This window comes from Haemaphysalis longicornis, unplaced genomic scaffold, assembly GCF_048455015.1.
Source record: "Haemaphysalis longicornis isolate Haplotype H1 unplaced genomic scaffold, Haemaphysalis longicornis Haplotype H1 scaffold_1, whole genome shotgun sequence".
Taxonomy (NCBI): domain Eukaryota; kingdom Metazoa; phylum Arthropoda; class Arachnida; order Ixodida; family Ixodidae; genus Haemaphysalis; species Haemaphysalis longicornis.
The window spans coordinates 390,060,919-390,073,024 of record NW_027526203.1 but is presented as its reverse complement, the minus strand read 5'-3'; the positions used below and the strand labels follow the sequence as shown (position 1 = coordinate 390,073,024).

At 53.5% G+C, this 12,106-nt stretch overlaps 1 protein-coding gene across 1 annotated transcript; it reads left to right on the top strand.

Annotated features, from left to right (window-relative positions):
* Positions 1-1,024: 1,024 nt before the first annotated feature.
* Positions 1,025-9,175, top strand: LOC144160861 (uncharacterized). Its single transcript, XM_077691987.1, has 2 exons — positions 1,025-2,125; positions 9,161-9,175. Exons 1-2 carry the CDS (start codon positions 1,175-1,177, stop codon positions 9,173-9,175), a joined length of 966 nt encoding a protein of 321 aa, XP_077548113.1. The 5' UTR covers positions 1,025-1,174.
* The last annotated feature ends 2,931 nt before the right edge of the window (positions 9,176-12,106 follow it).

Here is a 12,106-nt window from a genome sequence, read left to right as displayed (position 1 = left end):
GTAATCTTTCTTGGTGGTGGGTCCGCTTCATTTGGAACACCGGGAAGGGTTTGGATGAAGTTCATCATGGCCGTAGCTTGCTGAGCATACTGTTGTGTGAAGGTCCGTAGCTTGTCCATATCAGCCAACCGAGCGCGGCGTTCTTGCTGGATGTCTGCGCGAATGAATTTCAGCACTTGCATAAAATCGTTCGTTTCAGTACCCCGTTGCGAGGTAGCGGTACGCTTGACGCTAGTACTAGGGCTCTTCCGTTGCTTCGGCATCGAGGGTAGGGGGTTACGGAGGGCCGACTTTGCATGTGTAGTCGGGGATACAGTTGGGAGGGGTTGAGTACCGACAGCTGACGTTGCTGGTGCTGTTGTGCTAGTGGGAGCTGTTTGGGCGGGCACGGTATGGGACCCTTGGCGGTATGCTGCAATTTAAGCCTTGAGCTGCGCATTCTCTTCACGAAGCAGGTGGAGTTCAGAACGAAGGCTATCAAGCTGGGTTTGTACGGTTTGCAGAATCGAATCACCTGTTGGCGAAAGTGAAGGTGAAGTACCAGCTGTAGCGCTAGCTGGGGAAGCACTCCATCGGCAGTGCTGGTGCTCCAGGTGCCGTGAGAACGTACACGATCCGCCCAGGATACTCCATCTTGCACTTTGGAAGAGGAACGAGGTGGGGAGGCAGTGCGGGCAGGACACGTAGCGTCCACCGCCAGATGACCATCTTTTTTACAAGCCACACAATAAAGTGTGCGCTCGCATGGCTCAGCTTCAGCATGACCGCGCCCACATTTACGGCACACCGGTTGGTGCGGGCAGTACTTCGCCATGTGCCCGATGCTGTGGCATGCGAAGCAGACCATTCGCTTTGGCTGGTAAGGCGACACTTTAATTATAGCCATGTAATATTTTACCACGTGTGGTGTCGTAGAGGAGTCGAAAGTCAGGACTGCTCGATTCGTTTTGCCTGTTCGTTGCGCTGCCAAGACGTCCGCTTGCTCGCAGCGGATCCAATTCAAAATTGTTTCATACCAGGTTTTCGCCGGTGGGTGATCTTTTCACCGAAGTACTGAACTTTTTCCCCGAGCGCCACGCTGGCGACCGCTAGGCCTAACGCTCGGCAGGCCTAGCGCGGCGACGCGCCGGTGGCTGCCCTCGCTGCTGGCACGGCGAACTCTGCGACAGCTGTCATGGCGGCGGCTTCGATGCAAGTGGAAGGCGATTTCATCGCCGAAGACGATATTGACAAGGAATCGGGCTGGAAGAAGGTCACCAGCCGAAGAGAAAAAAAAGTCAGCCGAGAGCAGCACGATAGCCACGCTAGCGAAGAGAAGGTGAGTGCACGCCGGCCGTTTTCCAGCGTCGTGAATCGGGTGGTAAAGGCCTCCCGCATGCCTCCCATGCCTCAGGAGCACATCAAGATTGTGATACGCCCCAGAGGGGGATTGAATTTGGAGAAAGTGGGCCCCACCGTGGGTAAGCCGATTACCGAAGCGGCAAGCTTGAGCTCGGAGCAAACGCTGCATGACGTAATCTGCCCAAACATTACGCAAAACATTATGGTGGCCAGCACCCCTCTAAGAGAAAATGCGGTCAAGTACGCTCGCATCAAGTTCATAACGGTGGACGGGAAGGTCTTCAAAGTCAACGCTTACGAGACCGCCCCCAGCGATACGTGCAAGGGGGTTATTAGAAACGTGGACATCGCAGACGGGCCTGCAACCCTTGAAAGGAACATTTTGAACGACCGTAACCCGTTGGCGCTCGGCGTCAAGAGAATCAAGAACTCCGGATCTGTTATTATTGTATTCGATGGACTTCGTGTACCAAACTTTGTGAGATATGGACCTACTCTAGTGCGCTGCTACTTATATCGGAAACAAGTGGACGTGTGCTACGCTTGCGGAAAGATCGGACACCGGAAGGACGTTTGCCCGACACCCGGTGTTTCGGAATGTAGGGGCTGCGGCGTGCGCAACCCAAGTGACCCACATGTGTGCAACCCGAAATGCAAGCTGTGCGGGGGCTTGCATGTGACAGCGGATAAATCGTGCAAGAAACGCTACTTGATGCCATACGTGGTGCGTGTTAGACGTCAAGAGCGAGCGAAGGCACAGATGGTCAAGGAAGAGACGCAGACGGTAAGCGACAGGTCCGAATCCAGGGGGCGAGCTAGCTCGCGCTGCCGCTCTCGGTCCCGACGTCGTGCGTCATCAAAAAAGCGAGACGCAAGCAGGAGCAGAGGTCGCTCCCGCTCCAGAGGGCCGCAGGCGCGTTTCGCGGCTGGTGGTGGCGCAGACTCGTGGGCCAACAAGGTTAAGGGCAAAGAAAAAGGCGCGGATCAGCCAATGACCCAAACGAATCGTAGTCTAGAACGAGATAGGATTCTATCGCTGGAAAAGGAGAACAACAGCCTCAGGGTGGCGCTAGAGAGGCTCACTCTCGAATTGATCGAGCTCCGCAGAGAGATTACTCGTAACAAGTCCGAGTCCTCTGAGAGTCCCTCTGATAGCGAGGTTCCGGGGTCCATGGAGGTTGCTCCGTCAGAGGGCGAGCGTCCCTCAGATAGCGAAGTTCCAAGGTCCATGGAGGTTGCTCCGTCAGAGGGCGAGGTCGCAGAGTGCCCAGCTCCCAAGAAGCGGGCCCTTACTCCGCCCAGTCAGTTGCAGTTTAAGGCAAAGTCGGAAATCAAGGAGGCTCTATCTGCGATTAATGATAGTATCAAGCAGATAAACGACCGACTCACCCGTATTGAGCACAATGAGGAGAGCGTCGGGGCTAGGCTGCAAAAGATCGAGGTATACTTGAATGATACGGTAGTTCCAGCTATGGGGAAGATCTATCCCAACCCTTTGGCAGACCAGGGTATTTCCCACAGTAATACCAACCTAAATAACGCAAGCCCACACGGTCAAGATGGCCTCGATAACTAAAGCCTTTAGAGCCTGGCAATGGAACTGCCGAGGATTCAACCCAAAAAAGGCGGCCCTCCAGCAGTTTATTAGATCACAAGCTGAGAAACCACATGTTATTTTGCTTCAGGAGACTCTTGCGGCTGACCTCCCTTTCACGGGATACAAGGCGGAGAGCCTCCGGGAGGATAAAGGCAGGGGTGTGGCTATTTTGATAAATAAGAAGATCCCTTATATCCGACACGAGCTCCGTACGTCGCATTGTAAGGTAGAATTTATCGCTGTGGAGATAATTCCTAACAATTACATAGGCAACAGCAACAGTATATTTATCCTCAATTTGTATAGTAGCCCAAAAGAATCGAGGCAGAGCTTTAAGGCCATCCTAACTAAAGTGGCACGGCTGGCCGGTAACGCTCCTCTGATTGTTGGTGGGGATTTCAATGCCCCTCACCAAGCGTGGAAATACCCTTACTCCACCGGCAAGGGTGAAAGGTTATGGACGCACGCCTCGGACCTTAGTCTCACTCTCATTACAGACCCGGGTCACCCAACTAGATGCGGCACTTCTACGTGCAGGGACTCGACGCCGGACCTAACTTTTGTCCGGGGAATCGAGAAACCTAGCTGGGTGAATACTGATATTGACCTCGGCAGCGATCACTATATTGTAGTCGTCAGCTTCGAGGTAGTCTGTAAGAAGCTGAGGGAGTTTAAACTGATTGATTGGGATAAGTTCCGCAAATTGAGGGCTAATCTCGATGCCTCTCCCGATGAGGCAGATCCTCCGCTCGAGAGCTGGATAGAGCAGCTTGGGCTGGACATTCACGCGTCAGAAAGAACCATCCTCACGGATGTTGGAACTGAGAAGATGGACCACAGATTAGCTAATCTCCTTGAGGCTAAGCAATCAATACTAGCGCGGTGGAAAGGCCAACGACTGAACACGAGACTTAGGAAAAAGATCGCGCTGCTGAACAGAGAGATTGAGGAGTACTGTAAAGTTCTATGTAAACAACAATGGGATGAGATATGCAATTCCTTAGACGGCCAACTTCGCAAAGGGAGAGGATGGGGTCTCCTCAGACATCTACTAGATGAGGGAGGTTCCAGATCCAAGCCAACCCAGCGGTCGCTACTGAGCAAAATAATTCACAAGGCGCGGAAGGAAGCTAAGGATGACGAGCTCTTGGAAGATCTAGCCGGTCAGTATTTGCCACTTATAAAAACGCAGACTTTCGTCCCTCCGCCAGTAGTGTATACGGGTTCTCCCAACCACGCGCTTGACGGAGAGTTTTCGGAGGGCGAAGTTCGTTTTGCTATTCAGGAGCTTAACAGTAAATCTGCTGCTGGCCCTGATGGTATTTCGAACAGAGTTCTTCGCAATCTTGAGGATAATTCCATCAGCTATCTAACCAGACAAATCAATAATATCTGGAGAGAGGGCTACGTCCCAGATACTTGGAAACACGCTAATACGATACTCATTCCTAAGCCGGGCAAGCCTCTCGGACTTAAAAACCTCAGACCGATCTCTCTGACGTCCTGCCTCGGCAAGGTTGCGGAGCATGTTGTGCTTAACAGGCTCTCCGCTTATGCGGAGGATAACCAGCTTTTCCCGTATACCATGATCGGTTTCAGGCCGGGTCTTTCGACCCAGGAAGCTATGCTCCGGATCAAAAAGAAGCTGCTTGATCGGGTCACTCAAGACACAAGGGCCATTCTGGGCCTTGATGTAGAAAAAGCCTTTGATAATATACGCCACACGGCTATACTTCAGGCCATATCGGACCTTAGTCTCGGCGAGCGTTTCTTTTCTTACGTTCGATCTTTTCTCAGCGGCAGAACCGCCTCCCTACGCATTGGAGATATTATATCAGAACCCCTCCAGCTTGGAGACAGGGGAACTCCTCAAGGCTCGGTACTGTCTCCATTTTTGTTCAATCTAGTCATGTCAAAATTAGCTAGAACACTTCTCGATATTGAGGGGGTTGAACACACCATCTACGCTGATGATGTTACCCTGTGGAGTGCTGGGGGCAGTGACGGTGAATTGGAGGCTCGATTGCAAAAAGCTGTCAGGGCCACAGAGCTATACCTCGCCCCTGCGGGTCTTAAATGCTCCTCAAAGAAGTCGGAGTTGCTTTTCTATAGCCCATCTAGACCAGGGCGCAAGCCCAGGGGTTGGGAGCAGGACAGGAGGCCCAACGTGGCGCTTTTTGACATGCACGGCAATCGCATTCCGGAAGTCAATTCCATCAGAGTTCTGGGCTTAATTATCGAAGGAAACTGTTCCAATAACTTAATGTTACAGAAGATTACCGGGGAAGTTGAAAACGCGTTACGAATGTTTCGACGCATTCTCAACAGGAATAGGGGTATAAGCGAGGAGTGCGCCATCAGGCTTATCCACGCTTTCGTCCTATGCCACATTTCTTACGTCGCGGCTATGCTCAATTGGAAGAAAACCGAAGAGAAACGCCTCGACACCATGATTCGTCGTGTTTTTAAGGTAGCTTTGGGGCTTCCTATCAATGCATCCACAGATCTCCTACTGAAACTAGGGGTTCACAATACGTTATCAGAAATCGCAGAAGCCCAGCACACTGCGCAGGTAGGTCGACTGTCAGGCACAAGAGCAGGCAGAGACATTCTGGTCACTCTGGGCATCTTTACCGAACAGAATAAGGAGAGTGTTAAACACCTTAGCAGAGAAATCAGAGACTCCATCGTGGTCCGTCCTTTCCCCAGAAACGTCCACCCTGTCTTTAATCAAGGAAGGAGACTGTCTCGAGCCAAAGCACTTCTAGCTGCAGCTCTCGAGAGCCCTACGGAGTCGGCTTTTGTAGATGCTGCTCAGATAAATGGAAGACAGGCCTTTTCGATAGCCGTCATTGATGCTCAAGAACGGATGTGCAACGCACTTTCCGTGTTTACCAAGAATCCGGAGGTTGCTGAGCAAATGGCCATTGCACTTGCTCTGCTTGATCCTCAACATAAGGTCATTTATAGCGACTCTAGGGCGGCCACTCGAGCCTTCGCCAGGGGAGTGGTTGATGCTAAAGTCTCCAAGTTATTGGAAGATAGACACATTAGTAATCATTCGATAGTCTGGTTTCCAGCCCACATGGGCGACCTCGGGGGAGGACAGCGGAACTTCAATGAATCCGCACACGAGGCGGCGCGAGGACTCAGCAGCCGCGCACCCTCCCAACCACCCCCGTCTCCACAAAGGGCTTTCAAGGATCAACTTCAGACCTACAACGAGCTCACCAAGCACTTCTACTTAAATCGACGGGAATTAGCGCTCCCACACAAAGGACTCAACAGGGCGCAGTCAGTCACTCTCCGCATGTTACAAACGGACTCATACGCCAATCCTTGGAGGATGAGCCACATCGACTCGGACTACGACGGAACTGCTACGTGTTCAAAGTGTGATGGGCATGTGAACTTGGGTCATATGTTGTGTGGTTGTGCTACGCAAGCCTCCTATCTGGAGGATAAGGTCAAGTGGGACAGTGCTCTCAGGAGCAGTGAACTTAACGATCAACTCTGGGCTGTCCAGAAGGCCCGCGTAGCGGCGGAGAGTCTCGGGCTCCCCGTCCCGACGTTGGAGATGCCCTCTACACCTTGACACCGGTCAGGTGTCCTTCAGGACCCTTTTTGGAAATAAAGTTTCACCACCACCACCACCATTTGAATCTTCAAGTTCCACTGTGATGACTCCACGTGAAGTGTTGGCACGATTTTGGGAGTGTCTGACCTCTATGGGAAGGTTGACCATACGGTTATTGGCTTGGCAGGAGAGACTGGTAGTTGCAAGGAGGCGGTTTGCGTGCTCCTGGTCGTATAAGGTAATCTGAATGCAGTTTGCCGCGATATCGTAGCGGTGCGTAGCGAGTTCAGCCATTTCGGGGGTGGGGGCAAGAGTGCCTAACAGATGTGCGAGGGCATTTTTAGGTATATCGCGCACACTGATTTTTGTGAGTGGTCTCAACAAGAAAAGTGCTCGGGGCCTACTTACCCTGTCTAGGCGAGTTATTGCGGTCTTCCGATTTGGCTTGACTCGAGTCCAGATCTTCCAGGGGCCGTCATTCTCAGAATTGCTGCCGTCTTGTTCCATCACTTGACCGTCCATATCTTCAAGGGTACTAGTTTCAGAGGTGGAGGCTGTAGCTTGCGAGAGCGCCAACGGCGGAGAAGCGAGGACCAGTTGAGCGGGGGCCAGCAAGGTGCCACTAGAAGCATGAAGCACCGATCTTGGAAGTTGTGGTTGCTCTGAGGAAGACGGTGGTGCCGCCGACATCATGCGCGAGCACGCTGGAGGAGCCAGCGCGAGGAGTCCGAGCACGTGCGAAGGAGCGCGGTCGCAGCCGGTCGCCTCGCTGCCGTGCAAGAGGCTTAGCTGGCGGGCACAGTTCAATCGGCCAGGAATGCGTCATCGCGTGGTCAGACCCGCTGGAGACGAGCACGAACGGGAAGCTGGTCACTTCGCGACACTTTAGAGCACACACTCAAGGAGATAACACCAACAAGTCCGGCACTACCAGAGGTCAAAGACGAAGCCTATGGAACACAAGTCAACCTTCTTCGAGCGCAGGTGGCGCCCCCCCTTCCGACAAATGAAATAAATTTGGTGTACAAGGCTCTGGCCAGACTTTGATCATGAGCTCTGGCGCGCGAGGGTTGCTATGAGAGACGCCACTTTTAGATGCGGAGGCATCTCATTCACCCGCCTTGTCCCTGCATCCGGCGCCGGCGTCGTCGTCATTGGCGTCCGCCCCTCCCCCATTCTCATCGCCGCGCGAGCTGCGCTTCCGCCGCTCACCCCCTCCCCTCACCGATAGCGAACACTCTCTCGCAAGGGGCATTGGATTGGATTCGATTGTATTGGCTTGGATTGGCTTGGATTGGCTTGGCTTGGATTGGATTTGGATTGGATTAAAGGGGATTGTGTTGGATTGTGTTGCGTCATAGCCGCGGCAGGCGCACTGGCGCCGGCGCGTCCCCTCACCGTTAGGCGCGCTATAAAACGCGGTGCCTGCGCCGCTCCGCTCCATCGTTCCAGCGCCGTTCCTCCGCTGTCCAACGCTGCAACGTGAACCCCATACGCGTCGCATCTACACAGGGGTTCCCGCGAGGGGAGGTGGGAGTTTTTATGAGCATGAGGTCAGCGCTTCTCGCGCGCGCGTGCGAGAGAGAGACACAGAGAGAGAGAGAGAGAGAGAGACCACTTTACTGAGCCTTAAGCGGATTTATGGGAGTGGTGTGGCCGTCGGTTTGAGGCCTCTGGCGACGTTTTCAGCGGCCTCTGGGTCGGAGCTGCCCAGTGCTCCTCCCACTGCTCTTCATTAACTATGGAGGGAAAGGGGTCTCGAGAACAGGCCCACACAGAGTGGATCAGCGTGGCAGTCCGCACAGAGTGGATAATTTGGCTAGGGCAATTGCGAGGGGTGAATGCGGGGCAGATATACAGTGCTCGGTAGGCCTAAGAGCAATCTGCAGGAGTCGCCATAAGCGCTCCTGTTGGTTGGTTAGCTCAGGGTCGGCAGGAGGGTATTGACGGCGAGAGAGGCGGTGATGCGTAGTGATATCATGGTACGTGATTAACTGATCCCTGGCTCACCTGGCGCCGTGGTAGGGGACAACGCTGGCACCGGCACGGTTAGTATACTCGTGCTGTGTTGGGAGCTGCCTCACCCCCCCCCCCCCAACCCCCCGCCCAGACCGGTGTGCGCCGGGGTAAAGACGATGTCTACCAGGGAGAAAAACAAGACTTTTGGTGTCGCTGATGGGTGGGGTCCCTAGTCCAGGACTCGATCCACTGATCTGGCCTTCTCCCGGGCCAGGTTGACCAGATGGAGCTGGTCTTCCAGGCTCGAGCTGGCCAGGGCTGCCTCCCATAGCTCAAGTTTTTTCTCTGGTGTTGTGTCTTCACGCCAATTGCTGTTGCACGCCCAGGTGATGTGGTATAGTGTGGCAGTGCTGCTGCAGGTTGGACATTCTAGTCGGTATTTCCAAGTCAGAGGATTTTGAACGAGAATTTTGGACGCCACGGCTGATATGTACCCGCGGGCAATGTTTTGTATTCGTGTTGTGTATCCGCTCGCAGAAATACATTGATGGGCAAACTATTTGCGTAGAAGGCTCTGGTGTACCCTTATTTGGACTGACCAGGGCGGCCCACCGTTTTTCTAGCGATTCTAGTAAAGTGAGGGGAGTGTCCTTTTGATGTTTGACGCCTGTCCAATGGTGTGGCAGGCCTATGCGGCGTAGAAGAGGCCAGCGGTCTCGCCACGTAGTCTGTGCCGTTTGCCTAAAATCTTCGCCCAACGAGATTTGTGAATGAAGGTGTTTGTATTTTTTGTAGGAGTTCGGCTTCAGTTGTAAGTTAGCGATGAGGGGTTGAAAATGTAGCATGCTGTGTTATAACGTGTTATAGTTACTCTCCGTACGTAGTGGTGCTAAGCTATCGTACAGTGTCAGTCGGAGGTCGTGGGGGAGGGGGGGGGGGGAGTAAAGTCACACGCTCGCCTGCTCGCCGTTTCGTCCCACGGGAGCCCCTCGTTCCCGGGTCCATGTGATGTGCGCCTTCTGGGAAGTCTAACGGAGAATCCTTCTGAGCGCTACCGCCATTAGCATCCCTTCGGTGTCCTGCGAGTCTGTGATAACATTTAGCCCGCGTCTGTTCCCCCCTCCCCAACGAATGGCTCTCAGCAGAGCGCCAGCCTACGCGTGCTTGGTGGTGGCGTGTTGCATCTTGATGCAGTCTAGGAAGTATCCGTCCTTGTCTGTTATCACGAGCGCCGCTGTTTCGTAGACGTATTATTTGGTGTCGTGGGAGCCGAACTTCCGGTGGAGGAGTTTCACTCTGGCTTATCTTCTCTCCCTGCGCAGAAGAGGAGGGGAGAAATAAGCGTTTATTTTCTTCAAGTTTAGAGCAGATGGGTGGGCACCTTAGTCCAGTTAGGCGCGGGCTTTCGCTGCTCGGTTGCCCCGTTGGGTCAGGTTTCCCTCGTCCTGCAAGTCCGGGCTGGTCAGCGAAGCACTAGGATACATGTATTGGGGTATCTGTGTTCTCTGCTCTAGACTGAGGTCTGTCTTGGGCTCTCGACGTCTGCGGTCGGGAGGATAACTGGCTTGCCAGAGCATGGCGTGGCACGCGTATGATTTTTCTAGCCGGAGTCGTTGCGCCTGTACGGGGTTGCGGTCGGGATTTCATGCATGGTGTTTGTGATTCCCAGTTGCGTGAATTACTCGTTTGAGGGGAATTGCAGGAGATTGAGGGCTGCTTTGTATGCCGTTCGTATTATGGTGTTGACGTGTGCTTCGTCCGTGAGAGTGAGGTGTCGATTGGTAGGCCGTAGGCGACCCGTGGGATCATTAGTGCTTGCACTACTCAGATTTTGTTCTCCTCTCGCATACCATTACGGTTGTTGGCTATTGAGGCAAGTTGGGTAGTTTTTGTACGGAGCTGAGTTATGGTCGTGCCCACTCGGGCGTTCCATTGTAGATACATTCTAAGCAATTGTATTAGTCTTTTATCCGTTATGGGCTCCTACTGGAGGGTTCGGGCAGCTACGGCGCTGCAGTGAACTCCGAGGAGTTCTAATTTTTCCGATGCACATTGTAGGCCATTCTCGTGGGCAAGCCTGGATACCCCGTTTACGGCATTCTGAAGATTTCTTGCTTTCTCGTCCATAGAGTGATGTCATCCGCGTATACGTTGGCGGCGTCAGCAGTGCCGCAGTTTTTTGGCTATTTTTATCATAGTGATGTTGAAAATGATATGGGGGATAATAGACCCCTGTAGGGTGCAATTGCTTCATTGTGGGAAGGGTTCTGTTCGGAGTTCTCCCAGCCCAATCGTCGCCGTCCTATTCGCGAGGAAGGCTGCTAAACATTTGTAGATGCTCTCTCAGCAACCAATTCGCACCAATGAGTCCAAAGTGGCAGTAATGATGGTTATAGTTCGTTTGCCCGAAGTCTGGTGTCGATCAGGAACCCAATCGCCCGGGCTCCGGTTGATTTGGAAGGAGGCTGGCAGGGCGATGGTGTTGAAGTTCTGGGAGATGGCGGTCGAATTGACGAACTCGAGGCGTTGAGGTGGATTAAGTGAAACGAAAGATTATATACAGCTATTTACAGTAGGATAACTGGGTACATGAGTAGTAAAAAGAAAAACTTCAAGCTTCAGCTAGACGCTAGCTCCGAGTGCGCAGTCACTCGAGCTCCTCAACTTCATCTAACTCTCCTATTCTCGGAGCGTACACAAACCGCTCAAGAAACGATGGCCGAGACTCTGTCTCGCCGCAAGATCCGTCTAGTTGCCCGGTACGGCGCTGTACCCTAAACCTCCGACGCGATCTTAACCTCTAACCTAGGGGGCTCACAAATCCCAACCTAGCTTTGACGGTCGAGACTCCTTGTCCCGCCGGGAACTGCCCAGCTCGGCGCTCAGACAAGAACGATCTCCAACGGCCAAGTTCGGCCTTATAACACCTCGAGATCACACTCTCTCGGAAACGCCCCTGTAGCGTTCGTACACGCGTAAGGGAGTGCCCAAATTCACGTAGACAGCTGTCACTCAGCGCGCTACGGAATATTCAATGAGGTGCCGCCATCTTTGGGTCAATGGCACGCTCGCGGACGAGCAGGTGCGCGCGACCCCGCGGGGTGAGAGCGAAAGGCGGCGACAATGCACTGTGCCGCCCGGGGCGCGTTAACAATGGTGTCTCGCGTGGCGCGCGCTTCGACGCCGGTAATTCCACCACCTCCGCGCGTCACGTCAACGGTTCTCAGAATCCGGCGGCGCCGTCTACTTTCTCAATGGGGGATTATCCCCGTGGTATTCGGTGGGCCAGACAATCCGTCTCCCGTGCGCGCCTTGATGAGTTGGCGACGGCTGCGGCGTAGAGTCCACCGTGCTGAGCCCCCAGACAGAGTGGCGGGCTCTCACGCGCAGCCCGGGCGCCTGGCCGCTGATCTCATAAGTGGACCTTACAGTGGCCTCGTCCACTACATTGTTGAAGGCGCATTTCAAATCGAGAGAAAGGACTAGGTTGCCCCCCGGGTTTTTTGTCTAGCACTTCTTTCTCGATTAGCAGGAAGGCGCCTTGTGTTAAGAGATGTGTTCTGAACACTGTCATGCTGTTCGGGAAGAGGTAATCGGTCAGTTTCCAGCTTTGGGTACACTGTAAAAAATTT